The following is a 22,456-nucleotide window of genomic DNA, read 5'->3' as shown; positions in this document are numbered from 1 at the left end:
AGCCACGCAATCGTCCCCAAATATTCTTGAGCTTTTCCACTATAGAATTACAAAAATTAGTCAAACTATTGAATCTGAAAAAGCTGTTTCAGAGCTGACTTGACTTCCGCTTGAATAAATAAAAGATGGCGTATAACATTTAAAAAATCGTTTTTATTCTTGTTTTCTTCTCGAAAACTTACTAGGAACTTACTAAGTATTTCGTTTAATCCTAGTAGGTACTTAGTAGGAACTTACTAGGATTAGTAGGAAATTCATAAACGTCATCTACAGATGACCTTTATGAATTTCATTAGTCATGACTAATGGGAAACTTAATAAGTTTAGCCGTATTAAGCGAAAACTTACTAGGATTAGCCGTATTAGCAGGAAGTTAAACAGATTCCTAGTAGTATTAGCCGGTTTTTTTTTCTCGGGTAATCATTGTGTAAATCGTGAAGGTGATCGGGGTAATCTAAATCGACTTCGAGAATGCATGGCATACGACAATGTCGCCAATTTAAAAGCTCTTTATCAGTCATCCATCTGAATCCTCCAACGGGAAGAGGTTTGCTCATGGCCCATCCGTATAAATTGTTGGCGTCTAAATACTGGAGGAATTTAGATGGTTGTGAAGGGTCATAGTCTTGCATGTATTTGTTATTGGCAGTTCCATATCGGTTTGAGATCATGCTGATTCCACCTCGTATTCCTTTTTGAGTCATGCGAAGCATATCAGGATCGCTAAAAAGTTCTATTTTAGCTTTAGTCTTTTTATAACAGGGCTCCATAGCAAGTCCAGGGCAGGTGTAATACCAGGTGGGATCTTGTTCGTAATATTTTATGCATACGTCTCTAAAATTTTCAATAACATCTGTTTGAATGAGCACGTCTGAGATGTTGTACAGCTCGTGGTAATCTTTAAAGGTTTTGCATTCAAATACGTTCCAAACGTTTTGCGCATGCGCATATTCTTCTTTTATTTTAGTGCCATTGAGTTTGGAGTTGAATGCTTCTATAGGAGGCAATTGCGTTTCGGAAAACTTTTCAATGGAGTCTACCCAATCATAAGGGTAAATGCCTTTTTTTCTTATCAAGTTGAACTGTTTATCTTCAGGATAATATTCTCTAACGTTTATGCATTGTTCATTGGTTAGATTTTTAGTTAGTTTGTCTAAACCGAAGGGTAAGAATCTGTAACTGTCAAGAAACCTCATTTCTTTCTTTACTTTTTTTGGTTTTCCAGTTTCCTCATCAATATATTCTCTCACTTTGATTTTTTTTGAGAAGCTGATGTATTTTTCTTCATTGTTGGGTATGCAATTGAGTTTCCCGCCTAATTTCTTGATAAATAAATGGCTATCGTAACCGGATAAATTGTGTAAAAAAATGGGTATGAAACTTGGGATTTGACAATCTATGTTGCATTGGTTGTGAGCAGCTCCACGGTACTTTCCAGTCAAATGACAGTGATCCCACACTTTGTCACCGTTAAGATCATTTTTGCAAATGTGACATTCGGTTGCAGCTTCAAAATTCTTCTTATCCTCATCAGTCTCTTGTTTCTTATTCTTCCATTCTTTTTGTCGTAAATCGCTATCGTTCCAAATCTTTGTAAGGTCTGCTTCAAGCATGGTGACAAACTTTTGAGCCACATCATCCTCGTCGCTTTCTGCTGTGTACATGACTGGTTTTTCTTTATAAATGGTTTCGTCGAAGCATTTGATGAAGTATCTGAACGAGCTTGGAACATGCTTTTGATATTGTTTGGTGTATGACTGATTTGAGTCAGGGGTGCAAGTGTTGACAGGTTTGGTGAAACATTCAAAGTCGGCATTAACCACAAACGGAACTCTCATGGACATGTTGTAGTTTTTAAACTGAACGGTTGTCCCTTCTTTAGGAAGTTCAATTCGAACTGAGATGTGTTTATAGCAGTCTTCTTGATGTTTTTGAAGCTTTTCTTCTTGGTCATAAGCTTGCATGCAATTTCTGCAAATGTGTTGTTTTCTTTTTCCTTTTGTTACTGAAGAACCAACCAATCGACCTAAGTTTTTAATGAGGCAGTAATGGTTAGTGTCTTTGTTTGAAATGAGCAGCAAATCAACATTATGATTTCGATCTAAAATTTTGGATATTCGTAAAGGATGGATTATTTTTTCTTCGTACCCAAAGACGTTGATGCTAATATCTGGATTATTCGCTTCAAACTTGTTGATACCTTGTGTAAGAGAGACAGGAAATTCCATTCCATTCCAATTTTATTACAAGCAAAAAAGAATTTTAATTTTCAGCAAATTAAAATTTATAAGGTCGAATGATGTATAATTACTTCTATTTGATAACCGTGTCTATTGTCAAAGTATTTCCAGTAGTGACCCGTTTCTTTTCTTAATTGGTAATGAGACTTGTATTCAGTCACTTCCCCCGTTTCCACATGGGTAATTTTATAAGTGAAAGGATGGTTTCTAATTTCAACAAGTCTTTTCCATTTAGGATCGACAGGCTTTTTTTCCTTTTTAGGCAACCTCGGTCTTCCCACAGGTTTCCTTTCTTTCACCTTTTCCATTAATTCGTCTTTATTGAACAAATTGTTTTCAAACGCGATCAGTGTCAAAGCCAACAAATTGTTTGATGTTTTATTAACACCATTTTTAGCCAGCAACTCTTTCAAAGCCTTTTTAGTGTAAAGCATTTTTATTACTGAAAGATTTTATTTATCTTAATTCAATTTTTTTCAATTCTTCAAAAAGAATTAAAAATCATTTGTGATTTCCATGGATCTAAAAGATCTTAAAAGAATTATCTTTGATATCCACCAATGCAGAAAAAATGTTCGCACTCTATGCACTCAGTTCTCCAACACTTGTTGGATCCAAATTCAGACGAATATTTACTCTTTGGAGTATCTTTCTTAACAACAGGTAGTTCTTCAGATGATGCTTTTTTAACAACAGGTGGTTCTTCAACATATTCAATGATTAGCTTGTCATCCAATTCATCAAATACAATGGTTTCGTCAATAACCTTTGTGTCCATCTTTTTTATTCGTCGTAAATTATTTATCTTGAATTCAATTTTTCAATTTTTCAAAAAGAATTAAAAAGGATCTTAAAAAATTAGTTTTAAGCAGCAGGAGCGCAAAATCTTCCCATCCAATGTCTCGGAGCGATATCTTCCCACTCTTCCGCGATGATATTGTTTTCCGACTTACTTTCTTCCAACTCTCTTTCCAGCAATCTTCCCATATCATCCTCTGACGAATCATCTGACGAATCATTTTCTTCATGCTGCCTTATCGCTTCTTCATGCTGTCTTCTCACCTCTTCCAATTGTCTTCTCATCTCTTCATGCTGTCTTCTCACCTCTTCATGATGCCTTCTCGCCTCTTCCAACAGCCTTCTCATTTCTTCAAAACTTTCTAACATCATTCTATCCATCTTTTTTATTCGTTGTAAATTATTTTACTCGAATTCAATTTTTCAATTCTTCAAAAAGAATTAAAAAGGCTTTATTTTATGTATTTTATTCATCTCTAATGAAATTTTTTTCATTTCCATCTTAGAATCTTCATCCATTTCAAATAATGGAATGATGAGGTCAATTTGAATCTTCATCCATTTTAGAGAGTCATAGTCTCTCATCAGCAATTCCTCTTCACCAAATAGTTGGATCATTCGGTGTTGTTCTCCATCAAAATGATGGACTACATCGATTGCATCAACCAAATCTTTAAACATTTCACTTTTTCTACCTAAGATATATTTTAGATGATAAATATCGTGTTCAAAAAGTATTTTAATATTGTATATGTCTGTTTTACTCAAATCACTGCTCATGATTTCATCAAACAGCTGACTTCTGAGAAGGTAGAGGTTTTTAATTTTTTCGTGAATTAGCATGTAGTTCTCTTCAAACGCATCTTTCATCAACGGTCTACTCAGTTTCCAATAAACTTTATTTTCAAGATTGCTAATTTTTTCAAGCATTTTTCCAGACTGCCAGAGTTTGTCAAGCAGTAAAACTTGATATTTACTTTGCATGTTACCCATCTTTTTTAATCGTTTTAAATTATTTTACTCGAATTCAATTTTTTTTATTTTTCAGCAAACTTTGGAAAATATTCGAATTTTTGGAGCATCGTGTCCATTTTCATTTTTGCTGACATTTTTTTCTTTTCTTACCAATCGCAGTCCAATTCAAGAACGCGTTTGTCAATCGCTCTCAGCTTTTCTCGCTTTTTCAAATGGATCCACTCTCTGTTGTGCTCTTTGATTTTTTTTTCCATCCTCGAAAAGTCATCCTCTTTTTCTTCCCACAAAATCGCGTAAAGCTCATCTCTTTTTTCATCGCTGTACATTTCAGGAATTTTGAACGAGCCGCTCTCATCCTTGAACGCAAGAGCCTCGAGCTGTCTTTTCTTTTTCACATCAGGCTCTCTTTTGCTGCACTCTAGAAAAAACGGGTGAAACGTCATTTTATTTAATAATTTCTATTTTAAATCCGTTTTCATCCACTTTTCCGTTTCGCTTCTCAAAATAATTGTTGCCATGTCCCGTCTCTTTCATCGCTTTGTAAATAGAGCCGTTGTTGCGTTAAAAAAGTTAGTCGTTAAAAATGTTTATTAAATGTGAAATCTGCGCATGCGCAAAGTCATTAAAACTTTTTTAACGCCTTACGGCGTTAAAAAAGTTTGCCCGTTAAAAAAGTATTCAAAATGGTACCGTCAACCGAGGTAACTTTGGTTGCCGGGGTGACTTTGTTGACCGGGGTCAATTGTTGATTTTTTTTTAAATTCCTAAAATTTGACAAAGATAACATGTTTTAATTTTGTTAGAGATACCAACAATATATATCGACTATTATATCAACAATTTTGGTATATCAACAGTTTTTGTGAATATAGCACAGTTACTTCGTAGACTACATTGAGTTTATTTTGGCATCTTTTGACACTTCTGATACATTTATTGAACCATTTGAATTCTTAGCCGGTGAAAATGCCGAGGAAATAGAAGCGAAAGCGTGGTTCAAGAGCATATGCAACTTCATACAATCAAGAAACGTTGTCCAATGCTATAAAAGAATGTTTAACTGGAAGAATAAGCGTGAGAAAGGCTAGTCGACAGTTCGGAATATACGCTCCCCATTTGCTTCAACCGCTGGACGTTGCTGTTTTCCGTCCGCTAAAGATAGAAACGCGCATCAAAAAATCAATACCAAAAAATCAGTTCCTCGGTCTTCTTGCTCTACTGCAACGTCAATTGAAAAGCGATAATTTGAGATCTGACTTCAAGGCTAGTGGAATATTCCCCTTCGATAAAGAAATGGTCATGAAGCGTTTGCCACAGGTTAACAAAGACATTGGAGGAGGTACCGGTAGTACTGTTAAGGAAGTATTCAATGAAGATATAGAAGGTCTATTAGTGAAACATTGTGGACAGGATGGGAAAACAAATCGCACCAGAGGGAAAAAGATCACAACTGGCAAAGCGATAACACCGCAAGATCTGGTGAATAACACAACTCCTACCACATCAAAGAATAACACCAAGAATAACAGTAACACCAAGAATAACAAGAAAAGGGCAAGAGTTGAACAAGTGTCATCATCCTTAGATGACGATAATGACCTACTAGAAAATGACTTTTAATGACTTTTGCACAATAACAGGGAGCTAGTTGAAAAATTTTTTGTCCATTTAAATGTTCTTTTCATGTTTCTCTAAGTGTTTTAAGACTGATGATTTTTTAAAACTCCAAAAAGTGACCAATGTTACCCCATACCAGGGGTATTATTGATCAAACATGATAAAAACCTTTAAGGACTGTTCCAAAGGTACTATTTTTCAACTGTTCCAAAAGGTACTATTTTTGACATGGAAAAAATTGCTATTTTAAAAAGCATTTTTTTAAAATCATCTGTTTTTATTCAGACTTTTTTTAGAAGTTTTTTTCAACACGTTTTTTTTCTTTCTTTAGAACAACAATTTTAAAAGGTTTTTTTAATTTTTTTTTTTTTAATTAAGAAAAAGAAAAAAGAGATATTCGTTTTAAGAAGAAGACCAAAAGAAGAGTAGTTGATAAAAGCGATTGTAAATATACAGTATAAGACACTTCAATGAGAATAAGAAAATATTATTTGTAATTTTATCAACGTAAGGAATAAAAAAGTATGCTGACCACCAGTTGTTTAAGGACTGATGATTTTTTTTCATGATAAAAACCTGGGGTAACATTGGCCACTTTTCGGCGTTTAAAAATAAATATTTGTAATAAAAAAATTTAAAAAATAAATATAGAGGCCTATAGCCAAGACCTATAATGTTATTACCACAAGAGAAAACTGTAAAAAATTAATAAGATTCAGAGATGTTTAAGAAAAACTGCCAAAACTGACCAAAGTTACCCTGGCTAACGATACTCTTTAATTTGCGCAACCTTCAAATCCACAACAGAATATGCTTTGAAATTTTGATTAAGGCATTGGGAGGCATACTTTTTTTATTTTTGAGCAAAAGCTCTCAAAGAGAGTTGCAATCATTTTTTCCAAATTTTTTTTCCCTGTTATTTTCTAATTCTACAAAGTTATACAATTTTCATGACATTTTTTTTTTTCATTTGACCTCCTCATAGTATCAAAGCTTTTAAACTCCTAAATAAATTATATTTCATGAAAAAATAGAACATAGATACTCACTTCTAAAAGAATTATACTATACTAATTATAGTAATATATACAAAATCAAATATTTTTAAATTCTCATATTATAGTTCAGAAATATTAACATTTCACCATGAGCTCCTGTTAAGCTATATCTCTTTGCAGTATATACATTTCCACCTATACTAAAAAGTCTTTCACTCTTCACAGAAGATGGTGGGCAGCTTAAATACTTTAAAGCAAGCTTTGCTAATAGTCGCATTTTGGTTTTCTGTGATTTCCACCACAACAAATGATTGCTTTCTTTGTCAATAAGGTCTTCATTTGAGTAGTGTTGAATTTTGTTTAATAAAGTTTCATTTGAAATTAAAGTTTGTGGTTGACCGACTTATTTAGAATTAAATCCTACAAGTTCTTCGAAGCAATTGTCAAAACCCATTCTACTATATCTTTCTATTCATTTAGTACTGTACCATTATTTTCATATTCTAAGTCAATATTTTCAATGTCACAAGCTGCAGACCGATCATTTTCAGTAACTTTGATGTTTTTTATATTTTCATGGGTTTTAATAAGTTGAATGGTTATGTTCTCAGTACTTTTTTTAGCAGCTGAAAAGATGTTTTCATTTTTGAACATTTTTAATTTGAATCTGGGATCAAGAAATATTGACAAGATGATGTTATAGTTATCAGTATATTGTTTGAAACAATTCTCCATTGAATTAGTTGTCATCAATTAAAGCTTTATTAATGAAATGTTTCAAAAACTGTATCTGTGGTATAATATCTGAGACAATAGAATTTCTTTCACTCAAGGGAACTCTTGTTTTGTGGAAATCTTTTAGCAAAACACAAAACTGTCCAATAATCATCCATTTGTTTGCATTTAATAAAGGAAGCTTACCATTTTCAAGTGCATATATGGTTAGAGTTTTCCTTTGTTCATAAATTAGTTCTAACATATGACAGGTACTATTCCACCTTGTTGGAACATTTTGAATAAGTTTGTGCTTAGGAACATTGTTTGCTTCTTGAAGAGCTTTAAGTTTAGAGCAGGCTTGGGGAGAATGGCTAAAATGCCCAACAATTGAATGCCAGTTTACAATGACATTCTTGACAACTGTTTGTTCAAAAATACACTCATTAATTACTAGTTGCAGTGTGTGTAAAAACAAGCCATACACAAAACTGTCCGATAATCATCCATTTGTTTGCATTTAATAAAGGAAGCTTACCATTTTCAAGTGCATATGGGCTATCTTTAATAGCCTTAACAATATTTGTACCATTATCTCTAGCTATTAAATGAATTTTTTAAAGGTGATATTTTAAATTCAGCCATAATATCTTCAATCAATTCAGCAATATTTGCTGCTGTATGCCTCTCAGGAAAAGGAGCTACTCTAAGTACAACAGTTTTCTGATTAAATGTATTGTCTAAACAGTGACCTGTCAGGCTAATGAAGCTTTCATTTGAACTACTGGTCCATATATCAGTAGTAAAGCTTATGAATTCAGCAACTGAGTAAACACGGACAGCCATTTTTAAGATAAAGTATAAAATAATTTCAGCAACTGAGTAAACATGGACAGCCATTTTTAATATAAAGTATACACTAATTTTTATTATTTTACATACCCTAATGAAACAATGCAACTTTTTTAACGTCTAATTTCATTCCCTAACGAACACTCCTTTGACCGTACTGCGCATGCGAAACGCATGCGCAGAACTATTTGTTAACTTTTTTAACGGCTAACTTTTTTAACGCAACACCGTATTCGATTACCTCTCCTGTTTCAGCGTGCGTCATTTTTACAGTCACGGGATTCTTTCGGATCGAACGGAGCCTTTCGTATTTGGAGTCTATCGGTTTGACGTCCTCCATCATCGCATTTTTATCGATCAGATGGTTCTCCAGCGCAATCATTGCCAAACCCATTTTGCTTTTCGACGTTTTGGAAACGCCATTTTCGATAAGTAAATTTTTCAAATCCTTTTTCGTAAAATTCATCCTTTTATTATGGACCCATTTATTTTTCTTGAGACACCTAATACACAACGTTCATTTTGTTTCCGTCGGATTTGATTCTGAGCAGCTTGTCAGAGATCACCACGGCAAAGGCTTGAGTGTCTGCAGGAACGTTTGTGTTAAAGGTGGCTTTAATTTGCACGTCCAACACGGTCGATTTTAACCTCTCAGCCTGCTTGCTCACGTCAAAAACGAAAAGAGGACAAATGTGTCTGTAATTTACCGCTGTTATATTCGGCTGGGCGACAATTTCGCTGATTCCAAAAATCTTGTTGTCAAACTTGCACGCGTCCCTGTAAATTCTCGAAAATTTGTTGTTTGCAAAGGCCAAGTCGTAATCCACAGCAGGATACCTTTCGCTGTTTAAGGTCACATACATGTTTTTCAAATCGCAGTGGTTGAATACGGAAGGGTTTACATCTTGACTGCCGTCTTTATTGGTCTGAAATCCAACAATGATGTACCTCGGTCGTTCACTGGCTGATCTAGCACTTAACCTCCAACTGAACGTATTGGACACTGGCACGGCAATGGTGTTGCACTGTCTGGATCTAAACGACAACGGAATGTCCATTATGGACTCGATGAGTTTGTAAAGACGGTTGTTTGCCATAACAGAGGGAGTGACATGAGGCATAAACAAAGACAGTTTGCTCAAGGTTACTTTTCCTGCAGCTGTTTCAGCGCTCTTAAAAATGGCATTAACGTCGCTTTTTCTCACAAGGGTTATCGTGTGCTTGAATCCGTAAAGAACTTTTTTGTAATCTTCACATAAACCAAAAATGTGCTTCAAAGGAATGCAAAATGAAAAGGTGCCTTTATCAGCAGGCTGCTTAATGATGAAATCCTGTCTTGTGCTAAAACCGTTGTTGTTTACAAGATCGGCAAGGGCAGTGACGTCTCTTTGCCACAGCTGATTCATTCCTTCCGACACTTGATACTTCACCGGATATTTCAGGAAACCCAGCATGGTAGTGGCTTGACCTGGACTGTATATGGTCTCAATCTCTTGATTCGACAACTGATAAGAAATCTGACTGAACAGGTGCATGATGCCGTTGTTGACAAGAGTAACCGCATCCGCATCCGCGTAGGAAGTACCGTCTGCTTTTGTCAGCCTTCCTCCCACCAAAAAGTGAGCATCACAGGGACGCGTGAACAAAACTTGCTGCTCAATGTTGATTCTTATCTCACCGGCCGTGTTTAAATTGATGCTAACCGGTTCATATTCGTGAAATTCATATCTCTCAATATTTTCATCAACGATGATTTCTTCTGTAATGTCTAAAACATCTGAATTTGCCATTTTTCTATACCAAAGAAAAAAAATTTTCAGGTTTTTAGATCCGAAGGATCCGTGGAAATCACTTTTTATGCGATCTTCAGGCCTCTTCCCATTTTTACCAGGTCTTGGATTCGGATGGCGTTTTTCATGGACAGAGACCCTCCAAGAGAGGAATAATCGCTGCTGACCTTTGGAGCTGCTGATGCAATCATTCCGGAAATAATGTCTTTGCTTTTTTGAGTAAGAGCAACTTTTGGAACATTTTTAGGAGTTCCAGTCTTAGCATACACCTTTTCTAGCGCCTTTTTGCCTTGGTCAATAGCCACATCTTTCGCTGTCGCAATCGCCGAAGAAGTCAACTCTTTCCCAGCAGATTTTGCAGCTGTAATCGCCTCTCTTCCCAACTCGCTTTTTGCAATCTTACCAGCCAAGTTAGACGCTGCTCTTGATGCGCCCGATGCTGCTGCTCTTTTTAAAAAATTCCGCAACGTGTCCATGATTCCACTTCCTCCAACAACGTGTTTCTTAACATATCTGTTTCTGTAAATGATCATTTTTAAATACGCGAAAAATTATTTTTAGATTCTTTGAATCCGTGGAACCTCGATGCCCTTCATCATTGATTTGTATTCAACTTTATTAATCACTTTTTGTCTCAACAGCTCATCGCAAATAGCAACAGCCTCATTTCAAGAATCCGTATTCCCTGCATGCCAGGAAGCAATACTTATATCAAGCTTTTCCACCAACGCATTCGGATCGCTAGGAAGAATGATCACTCCTAAACCTTTCTTTTTCTTATCATAAACTTTTTTCATGCGATCCTTGTACTCATTATACTCTTCATTGCTCATCTTATCTTTCCTTTCTTCAATAAGTGCTATACCTTCACGGTACTTCTTTTTTAACTGTTTCTTCCTCTTTTCTTTTTCAGAAAGTTTTTGATCAAGCATTTGAAGATCGTAACTAGTAGGAGCTGAAATAGAATCTTCAGCCACCTTTTGAGATTTCAGCTCATTTTCAATAGGGATGATGAATTGGTTGTATTTTTCAATCTCTGAAGCTCTGGGTTTGTTATACCTCGCATCCGACTTTACAGCCTCACTCTCTACTAAAATTTTCGAGTAATTAGTCACATCTTCTGCTGTCACGTTCTTTGAAACGTTTGGATTGGTCATGAGATCCCAAAGACCTTTTGTTCCTTCATACTTTTCACCTCCAACAATCATATCGTTGCCTTCAAACATCACTCCCATTTTTCCAATTGTATATTGGCCATCGCTTTTGCTCAATTCAAACTTGTTCTTAAAGCTTCTTTTAAATTTTGCTCTTGTGTCCAGATCAAACAAACTTTTTATAAATTGATCACCCTCAGGAAAAATAGATCCTGTTGATTCTAAATAAGACTCCTGCTCTGGTTTAACCTCGTTTTTAACCTCGTTTTTAACCTCGGATTTTATCTTTTTGAGCGTCTTTTCGTTGCTTTGGATGATAGGCTTGAACAGCTTTTCCACATCCGTTTAAAAACTTGCATCTAAAATGTTGTCGTTGATGCTGTTCTGATAAATCCTCTTTCTTCTCTCATTAATCTCTCTCACAACTTCATCTCTTTTATTCGGGTCTTGTATTTTAAAAAAAGACATGGTTTTTAAAATACGATAGAAATTATTTTCCAGATTCGCTTTCGAATCCATGGAAATCATAAATGATTTTTAGATCCCTTCTTATACAAATTGTTGAACGCCTGAATCGCGTCATCTCGACCTTTTTGGATCAAGTTTTCTTTAGTCACTTCATCTATTACGTTTTTAGTTTTGGTTCGTATTTCCTCCATCATGGTCTTAAACTTTTGAAGCTCTTCTAAAATCAACTGAAACTCTGAATCGCTTATTCTTCCATCCACCAAAGCTTTGTAAATATGCTCGCTGATCGTGTTCAATTTTGACTCTGCCAACACTTTTATCTTTTCGTGCTTTTCCGCTTTCAATGCTATCTTTTTATTAATTTGACCTCCAACAATCGATAAAAAACCCATTCCAATAGCCACACCTTCAAACGCAATCGCTACTGGACTTGCAATAATTGTTGACAAAAGCCCTATTCCAGTCGCACCCAATGCTATGCATAATCCCTGCATCGTACTGTCCACATTCGAAATGATCCTGAAAACGCGATGGTACTTTTTGCGGAGATGAACTCGCCTTTTCCTCTCGTTGTCTATCTCTTTCTTAATCTCGCCGATCGTATGAAGACGATTCCCTTCTTCTGCAGGAGCTGATGGAAGAGGCATTGGAAGAGGGGGGTATGTTTCTTTATAACTGTTATAATCCATTTTTTATTAAGGAGAAATAAAAAATTTCTTCCCTGGCGAGGACTCAAAAGAAATTCAAAGGCTCTCTCCCTTTTTAATCACGACGTCTTTGTCGCTTCTGTTGTAAATTTCCATGAAGATGTTCTCTACAGACTCTGAAAAAATTAAAAAGTGACTGAAATAATTCAGCTTTAAATTTAGCTCATGTCTCAAATTCACCAAAGCAACACCTCTTTCCACTTTAATCCCGAACATAAAAACAATCGTCTGTTTGGATAAACGGTTCAACTTAATTTCTCTTTGAGCAAATATTTCACATCTGGAACGTCGACAAAGTCGTCTAGGAGGATTATCCAAATGATCGTTAAAATAAACGATACCTTTCAACTTATTCTCGTCAATACAAATGATTCTTCTCATCTTTTTAACAATAAAGGAAACTTTTTTCTTTCTTTTTCCTCCTCTTCGTCTTCTTTTTTACTTTTAAGATCTTTAATCTCCATTATCAGCAAAAGTCTATCGCAGATTCTTAAAGCCTCGGAACATTGTATTTTCATTTGTGTTGAAATTTATTTATTTTATTTTGCATAATATTTTTTCATGGTTCAGCTAAACTTATGCCTGGAAAATCTGCGATTTTTAAGCGTAATAAAACACTTGTCCGAGAAGAAGGTAAAAGCTTCCGGATTGACCCACTTGCGCGTCTCCAGAGTTGAGGTTAACGACGGGTCTTCTTCCAGGTGCAACGCTTGGCATGGAATCTGCTTCTCCGAAATTTCTGTAAAAGGAAATGGTGGTAGTGGACCCAATGGAAGCATTGGATTGGTACAGCAGCTCCGTCGATGTGTTGTTGAACGAGGTTACGTTTGCTCCATTCCACGAAGACGAGTAAAAATCCTCCAATCCTGAAGAGGAAAAGATGCATGTGCTGTCTCCGTCGTATCCAGAAAAGTAGGTGTAATTGTTGGTGTTGTATAGCGTCCAAGGAGTGAGAACGGTGCCGTTTCCAGGAGGTAAATTCCCATCATATATTCTGACTCTGGATTCCCACCTGTTTCCAGAAGAGCCGATGATGTGCATCTTGATGTATTTGAGAAAGACTCCGTTTCCTTTTCCGTTGGTGTTCATCAAAACATATTCGCTGCCATACGTCGTGTTTAAATATCGGTTTAAATATCGTCGTGTTTAAATAACGATTTGCAGTACTGCTTGAAAAGAGGGATGGAGGCAGGAATGGAAGCAAGAGTGGAAATGAACGGCTGAATCCAATACGTAATGGCTGTGGCATTTTTGTACACCAGTTGAATGGAGACGTCGTTTCTAAAAGGCATGTCCAACGTAAAGTATACTCCCAAGGAAGTGGTGTTGAAAACGTTGCATCCTTGCAAAGATTTAGCGTAATACGGTCCTCCCAATGGCGAAAAAAGCAAATCGTTGGCAAGACCGGTAGCGTCCACTCCGATTCCGTCAGTCACTTCTATATAGTTCCCCACATTGATTTCTCCGTCTGTAAAGATTCGAATAAAAACTTGACCAGGAACATTTGTTCCAGAGGCGCTGTATAAAGTCAGCCACAATCTTCTCAGCACTCCAGATTTTCCGGAAAACGAAAACACAGGAGAAGTGGTTACCTCTGCTACCGTCTGAGACTTAAAACCCAAACTGGTGAAACTGGATCCTGGAACGACACTGGTCAAACTCGATTTTTGAAACAACAAGTCTACGTAACTTTTTGTCGCAGCGTCTTGCGCGTTTGATGGATCAAGCACATTGATCAGTTTATGCGAATTCAGATCCAAGTCAGCCGTTCCTACTGTAGTTCCGCCTGACGCATGCGTGTTCACGTAATTTTTGGTGGCTGAATCTGAGGATGAAGGAGGCTCTGCCAAATTGGTCAATTTGTGTGAAGTTATGTTAATATCTACGTAAGAAATATTGTTGTAAGACACTTAAGTGTCCACACACCCATTTGTCGCTGCGTCTTTTAAAGCCGTTGGATCAGAGACGTTGATCAATTTGTGGGAATTTAAATCCAAGCTTCCCGTGATCGTGCTGGATCCGTCCACTTTAACATTCATGCTCGAGCTGACGTCTACGTAATTTTTAGTGGCAGCGTCGTGAAGATTGGTCGGCTCGTTCAAATTGATCGCTTTGTGAAAAATCAAATCCAAGTCCGCGGTTCCCACAGTAGTTCCTCCACCTGACGAATGCATGTCCACGTAATTTTTGGTGGCGGCATCGTGCGAAGTGGTCGGTTCTGCCAGGTTGATGATTTTGTGAGAGTTGAAATCCAAGTCTGCAATGATGGTGCTGTTTCCATCTGTCCTGACATACAGATCGCTTGAAATCGGTTGAATAAGGGCTGTATAAATAACGACCCAATTCTGATCTACCAAAATTGTCAATCATTTTTATATGCCTCAGATTTTATTTTTGGCTCTAGAAATTCTTCGAATTTTTACCACAAAGTATTAATGACGTCCTGAAAAGCGACGCCTTCATCCAACTTTTTCAAGGCGTAAAGACACAAGTGACCACAATAAGAGGTATTACCAAACTGCACTCTTTCGCTGTTGTAATAAACAGGGCTCTTCAAATAGTCGACCAGTTCGACAAGAGGAGGTTGAGCATAAGAATCAAAACTGCATTTCTTATCACCGTCTTTGAACCAGCACACCCAATAAAATCCTCCAGTGCCAGAGTCTCCCGTATTCACAATGCCACATTCTTTTCCTCTCGGTTTTTTCGGCAATGTGTCTCTTTCAAAAACACCTCGAAAGTTTCTTATTTTCAGCTTTTTAGCATCCTCTATCAGTTGAAAGTTGGTCAAAGCCTCATTTGGCAATTTTATTCCTTCGACGTTGATCATTTTTAAATTCGTGCAAAATTTAAAAATCATTTATGATTTCCACGGATCTACATTTCTTCGTCAGATTCAAACTCTCCTAAATCCAAATCGCTCATAATGCTTTGAACAGAAGGAGCATTTTTAGTGATGAACACTTCTGGAAGCTTGAATTGAATGGACTCGATCTGAGAACTAATAAAAACACCTTCAATTCTTAAAGACGCAATAGCAAAACACCTTTGGCGAACATACCCCAATGGATCTGCTTTGACGAGGTTTTTGTTCTTTTTTTTGCAAAACAAAGAAGTGATGCTCTTTTCTTTTGTATACAACTTTCCGAAAAAGATGGGAGACGCGTTTGGAATCTCAGATTTGTTTTTAAAGATGGACAAATACTCTGTCATTATTTTTTTAGTTCTTCCTCCTTTTTTCAACAAGGCTGTCTTATGGATGACTTGCTCGCGAAGAAATTTTGATATTTTTTCAGTCACCTCTATAAACTTTTCTTCTTCTGCTGTCATGCCTTTTTTATCGTCAAAAGCAACAAAAGACTTGGAATATCCCGTCAGCTCTTTCGTTTCAACACTGCGATTTTCAAACACACCCAAAGAAAACAAAACGGGGGTTCTTAAAATAAATGGACCTTTTCCATTAGCATACTCGTAATACAGCGGAATCTTTTGGTACTGAATAGGCTTTGTGGCTGCATAAATATCCCCAGTCAATAATTTACTCTCGTCAAAATTCTCAATCGTCACGAAATTCATATTTTTTAATGAGAAAGAAATTTATTTTAGATCCTTTTTGGATCCGTGGAAATTGGTCGAATTTTTAGATCATTTCAAAATTCTGATTCTTGACTTGCTTCTTGACTTTATTTATTTTTCTTCTAGCATACTCAAACATATCCTCCAGTCGCATTCCACTTTTTTAAAAACGAATCCCTCCACACTTTATTTTCAACTCCGACTGCGTCGCATCCATTCGACGAATAATGGTGAAATCCAAATCATTTTCAAAGCTGTAAATCTTGTAATGGTACTTTTCTTCCTAAGGCGAATAATAATACGACTCCTCGTAATCTTCCGTCTTAAGGTACTCATTTATAAAGGGCTCATTTTTTTAAGAACCTGAAATTTTTTTTCAGATCCTTTGGATCCGTGGAAATCTCACAAGTGAAATTTTCAGTAAGGAAATGACCAATGTCGCTCGAAAGCAAACTGATCAATTCTTTATTATCCAACCACGAATTAAACGAGTCTGGATACCCCAACCATTTCACCAATGATCTGCTCTTGGTTTTGCGAACGATTTTTTTTCAATCCTAAATATCATATCAAAGGTTTTTTTTTTATAGATCCAACACCCAATCCAAATTTAGCTTTAGCTTTAATCACAGGAGTAATAAGCTTTCTCTCCTTAATCTCTCTTTGAGTGGGATTGGGAATCGAATTCATCTCCTCAAGCATCATCTGATCTGCCACATTCCTGCTTTGATCGTCGTTTAAATATTTATAAGCCAAATTATGGTGATACACTGCATTGTCCACTCTGTCTACCGGCTTGCTCCAATCTTGATACATGTCCGTAGAAGTCAACCTCTTATCCAAATTGGTTCCAGGTCCTGCAAAGTTCATCGCAGGAATGTGCATTTCTCCTGGAAATTTAGCCCACAGAAGCTTCACTTCGCTAGACAGCTTGTTAATCGACTCCACCAAATCACCTCCTTTTGTCGCATGCGAAGAAACAAATTGGCTTTCGGTCGTTCCGCAAGAGTCACAAGTCCCTTTCAACATAGGTCTGTTGTTTTTTGTCATCTCCTTTTTCAAGTGAATGGTTTCAGTTTCTCTTTTGCATTTAACGTAGTACATTTTAAATGCAATAAAAAATTTTTCCTAATTCGCTTGCAAATCTATGGAAAATTAAAAATTTTCTAATACAAATGGAAGCCATTGATTTATCATGGAACATCGGAAAAACCAAAAGATACAACAACAATCTTTTGCCAAAAAGCATTCGAGGAATCATCGTCGGAAAGTCCGGTTGCGGAAAAACAACCTTGCTTCTCAATTTACTACTTAGACCTGGATGGCTGGATTATAACCACTTACAAGTCTTTGGCAAATCCCTTTTCCAACCCGAATACAAAATACTCAAAAAAGCCTTTGAGAAGAAACTACCAAAAGAACTCATTCTACAATTATTCAACATTCAAAGCCAAATTGAAAGGTTAAACTCCAGTCCTGAAGCCGTCATTGATGAAATCTCAAAAGAATGGGACGGAGAAACAGACATGGAATGTCAATTTCTCGAAAGTGAAGAAGACGTGCCTGAACCTGAATCCTTAGACTCGACCAAAAACAATTTGATGATCTTTGACGACTTGCAACTCACGAAACAAAACAAATGCGAAAAATATTACATCCGAGGAAGACACTCCAACGTCGACTGCTTTTACCTCTCTCAAAACTATTTCTTGCTCCCAAGACAATCCATCCGAGAAAATGCCAACTTTATTTGCCTATTTCCTCAGGACGATAAAAAAAAATCAACCAAATTTATCAAGATCACGTTTCCAGTGACATGAAAAAAGAAGAATTTAAAAAGTTTTGCAAGTACTGCTGGTCTCAACCCCACGGTTTTGCTGTCATTGATCTATCCTCCAAAAAAGACCATGGAAAATACAGAAGCGGGTTGGACGATTTTTATTTTCCAAACGTATAAAAAACATGTCTGGATTTTATTTGCTTGCCAAATCTAAAAAAGATCTTCCCACCGTATCAAACAGCTCCATCAAAACATACTTTGAAAGACCCATCGAGCTGGATTTAAACAAACAGTACGAAATGGCTCTTGTAGGACTCGAAACCTATCGAAGCTACCCCAACATCACCTCTAAAAATAACGTTTTCAGATACAGCCCAAACGCTGGATCGAACAGTTACACCATCTACATTCAAGAAGGATCCTACGAAATCAACCAGCTCAACGAATACCTTCAAAATGAAATGCAAAAACAAACAGGAAGCTTGTACAGAGTAGACGGAGTCACCATTACAGCAAACGAGTCTTCGTTAAAAGCCGTATTAAAGTTTGGAAAGCCTACAGCAACGACTAGATACTGGGTTGATTTCAACGTCAATAACAGCATAGGATCACTCCTCGGATTTGATAGAAACGAATACACCTACGTCGAAAAAAAAGAAGACCCTGTTGACCCTAATAAAGTCACAAGCGTCATCGACACCTACGAGTCTGAAAACATCTTGAGAATTGAAGAAACTGCAGTGAACCGAGTCACCAACGACATTATCGGCTCGTCTTATTTAGACGGAAAAACAACAAACGATATTTACTCCTTTTATCCACAAGTTGATCCCGGAACCAAAATTGTTGAAAAACCTTTTCACTTGATTTACCTTCCCATTGTTGTCAGCAAAATTTCAAGAATGGAAACATAAATCGTTGATCAAGATGATCACTTGATCGATTTTAGAGGAGAAGACATCATTGTCAGATACCACATCAGAGAAAAAATCTCATCCACTCTACACGATCTTTTCTCCGGAATCGCTTTCAGTCGGTAAATTTCACTTGTGAAATCCACGGATTCAAAGAATCTGAAAAAAAAATTTCCTACTCCATTAAAAATGTACCAAAAGATCAAACTCAACATTTCAAAAGGACAAGCTGACAAAGTTAAAAAAGCCATTCAAAACGATACCGAAGTCAGCATAAAACTCACTCATCAAGACTTGAACGGCGAACATATTCTCGCTGTCACTAAAACCCAATTGAACAAAATTGCAAAAGCCTACGACAATGGAAAAGGCGTCACGCTCAAAATCAGCAAATAACAACTCATGCACAACGCAAAAGTAGAAGGAGGATTCATCGGTGCCCTTTTACCTTTACTAGGAATGATCGGAAGTACCATCGCCACAAAAGTCGTCCCTGCTCTTGCCACTGGACTACTCTCTGGTGTTGGAGCCTCTGCCGGTTCTGCCATGGTCGACAAAATTGCTGGGCGCGGAATAGTTTACTTAAAAAAAGACGGAAAAGGACTAAAAAGATCCAGATTAGGATCCGGTATATACCTAAACCATTGGGCTGGAAATACTTAAGGCGATGGGCTTTACATTAAAAATAAAAAAGCATACGATCGTATTGGCTCTGGAGAAGAAGAACAATTCTCAGGCCTTGGTTTACTTCTCGGTCCCAATTCACCCTTCAATAGCATACCCATTTTAGGCTCCATTCTCTAATTACTTGTTATCTAAATTTTTTATTCAACAAAAATAAAAAATCATAGAAAATACACTTTTATCATTCCTATTTCTCCTGTAGACGAAATCATTATCGTCTCTCCCACATACACATCCAACACGCTCGAAAAAGAAACGATTTTTGAAACCCGATACAGCTGATCAGACTTACGCACCAAATCAAATTTCTTATCATCACTCTCTTCTCCAAACTTAAAGCTCTCACTAAAAACACCGCTTGTCTCCATTGAAAATATCAACACCCCTTTCTCTAAAAACACTCTAAATTCCGATGTCGGCTTTATCATCTTACACATTTCACTAAACCTACTAGCCGAAACTCTTCTCTTTGACCAAAAAGAATAACGCTCACTCAAACTCACGTTTTGAACGCTTTCCGTAGTCACCTTAATATTATACGCAAATTGGTCTAAAGATCTCACGGCGATTTCCAAACTTCCCGCACTCAAAATCGACAAAGTCAACTCACTACCACTTTTCACCGTTTTAAACACCTTACTCACATAACTCTCAACACCCACATGCAACGATTCCTCAAAATCAAACACGTACTCCTCAAAACGATCTGCAAAAAGATCCACTTCAAACATTAAATTTATTGTTGTTTTTGTTCTCACACTTATCCCTTCTTTACTTATTCGCAAACACACCATCCTCATGTTATTGAACAAAAGATCAAACAACGCTTTCACTTCACCTGCATGCTTTGTTCTCGCTAAAAACATTTTTTAAATAAGAAAATATTTTTTAAATCCGATTACATGGACGGTAAGAAATATTTTTGAATAAAAAGATAAGTCAACAGAAAGACATCTTAACAAATATAGAAATAACAACATTATTTTTATACTTCTTCATCTTGATAAGAACTTAAAAAACCGCCATCTTAGAAATTACAACGAGACCCCCCAATATATAAGGGTATCAATGGCTCAGGACCTGCATTTTACATCTACTGATAATAATTGAACACCCCCAGTATATAACGGTATCAATGGCTCAGAACCCGCATTTTACATCTACTATCGGCAAATCCCTGAAAATGGTAAAGTTGTAAAATTACAAGGGGTGAATGGTGGGTGCATTTTCTGAGGTCAATTTTTTGCTGATCTGTAAAAATTATTTCAAGAATTTGTCGATCTCCAGTTTTTCAAACTCATCTGGTATTGGAATCAACTTTTAAAAGTTTTCAGTAAGTCCCGATGCTTTAAGTTCATGTCTGGAGTACCCAGCAAGGAGCAGAGTTGGTTTGACTTTCAAGGCTGATTTGATGGTAAACTTTGAATTCCAACGAGTGTACATAGATGGTATCAGTTGAACGGGTTTTTCTTCTTTTCACAGGCTTTTCTAAGACACTGCTTAAATATTGTTGACTGATGAGCAAGAGCTGTCAGATCGCGCAATTTTTTCAGAAGACCCACTAGCCGGCTGTCACTCATCGGGGATGTCTTCGACCAATTAACATGCTTGCAGCGAGGTGTAGTTTGTCTTTTTTTCTTTCCCGTTTGCTCTCTTCAAACAGTTATGAAGAATATGAGCAATGTAGTGACTGAACTCAGTTTTATATTTTCTTCAATGCAGGAATGTCATGTTCAAGTTGCTCCATTTCATCTTGTAACCACACACCAATGTTGTTGCCTGTGCTACGTTCTTCAAATGGAGAGCACCTGAGCATCATTTTTTTCAGTTCCAGTGTATCCTTAGCAACAGCGTAGTGCTCTGTCAGCGAGAGGTATTTGTCATTGGTACACGATGTCAAAACTTTACAAGTTAGAACGGAAAGTGCTACAAGATCCGAGGATATCCGTCCTAAAAAAGAAATACAAACACTTTGACGGATTTCATTTTCACAATCAAGGTGACTACAATGATCAATAAAAACCCATCTTATAATTTGTGCTGGCGATATTGCAAGAACGAAGTTGAAAGGCTTCAGAACTGGAAATAATGGAGAAGCTATTGCAAAAGAAACCATATTTGGTTGGACGGTTATGAGACCAGGACAAAGCACTTCGGACTGTTTATATTTTACAAAGTCAACCAACGACTGCTACAAAGAAATATAGAGCTTGAATGTTCTTGGTCTAGAAAATCAAAGCGAAGGAAATCAAAGTGAAATGTATGAATTTAAAGAACAGCTACTACAAGACTCGACTGGTTTTTGTTACACTGGTTTCCCATGGAAAAAGGAACGTTCAAAACTAGCATCTTACTCAGATAGGAGTATGTTGCATAGCGTACTTAGAAAACTGGAAAAGAAACCAAATATTTCAAAAACAAATCAAGGATGGGATAATTGAGTATGCATCAAACAAACCAACTAGCAAGAGAATACTCTACATGCCTCACTGAGCAGTGAACAAAAGAGGATTCCGAAACAACCAAGCAAAGGATTATTTTTGATATGTCAACTAAAAAGTGCGGATCACCCTCACTTAACGACTCTTTACATATTGGTCATCCATTACAAATTTTAAAAAACAGATTGCAATCTGTTTGACTGGCTGGAGACATTAAACAAGCTTTTCTACAAATAAGAGTTGATACCAAAAGTTGTAATGTTTTCCTTTTCTATTGGATATCGGACTTGAAAAGTAAAGAAGTAATAACTCTAAGATTCACTTGACTCCCGTTTGGCTGTGCAGTTAGTCCCTTTATTTTTGGGGTAGTAATCAAGCAGCATTTAATGACATATAAAAAATATTATCCGCATAAAAAGAATGAAATTCAGAAAATCAAAAAGGCATATATGTTGTTGAAAAAATCACTGGGGGAGTTAACCTGGAATATATCAAAAAACTGAAACAAACAGCAATTCATTTGTTCGAAAAGAGAGGATTCCAGCTTCACAAAAGGCATTCAAACTTTTCTGTATTGGAAACAAATGATTCAAAAAAAAACTATCATGAAGCAATCATCAATGAACAAGATCAACGTTATTCAAAAACTCTTGGTTTGTTGTGGAATAAAAATAAGATCACTGTAATAGTGGATTGTAGGCCAACTCGTTAAACAAGTATCACAACCAAAAGAGGAATTTTAGCAAGT

At 36.5% G+C, this 22,456-nt stretch overlaps 2 protein-coding genes across 2 annotated transcripts; both read right to left on the bottom strand.

Annotated features, from left to right (window-relative positions):
• Positions 1 to 362: 362 nt before the first annotated feature.
• LOC149893066 (uncharacterized) lies at positions 363 to 2,228 on the bottom strand. The gene is made up of 2 exons (XM_090089566.1): positions 1,382 to 2,228; positions 363 to 1,249 (listed from the first exon to the last, which is right to left on the bottom strand). Exons 1-2 carry the CDS (start codon positions 2,226 to 2,228, stop codon positions 363 to 365), a joined length of 1,734 nt encoding a protein of 577 aa, XP_089945692.1.
• A 6,469-nt stretch (positions 2,229 to 8,697) lies between these two features.
• On the bottom strand, positions 8,698 to 9,984 carry LOC149893065 (uncharacterized). The gene has a single exon (XM_090089451.1). The coding sequence runs from the start codon at positions 9,982 to 9,984 to the stop codon at positions 8,698 to 8,700; it is 1,287 nt and encodes a 428-aa protein (XP_089945577.1).
• Positions 9,985 to 22,456: the final 12,472 nt, after the last annotated feature.

This window comes from Hydra viridissima, unplaced genomic scaffold (assembly GCF_058129835.1).
Source record: "Hydra viridissima isolate aposymbiotic clone 2 unplaced genomic scaffold, HvirCarnegie_v1 scaffold_1, whole genome shotgun sequence".
Lineage (NCBI taxonomy): Eukaryota > Metazoa > Cnidaria > Hydrozoa > Anthoathecata > Hydridae > Hydra > Hydra viridissima.
This window is presented reverse-complemented; position numbering and strand designations above follow the sequence as displayed.

Excerpts from the sequence above, each read along its gene's own strand:
- LOC149893066 (XM_090089566.1), bottom strand. The coding sequence starts at position 2,228 with ATGGAATTTCCTGTCTCTCTTACACAAGGTATCAACAAGTTTGAAGCG. Across the intron at positions 1,250-1,381 it reads CATAGATTGTCAAATCCCAA|TGAGAGAATATATTGATGAG; the intron begins GTTTCATACCCA and ends AAAAAATCAAAG.
- LOC149893065 (XM_090089451.1), bottom strand. The coding sequence starts at position 9,984 with ATGGCAAATTCAGATGTTTTAGACATTACAGAAGAAATCATCGTTGAT.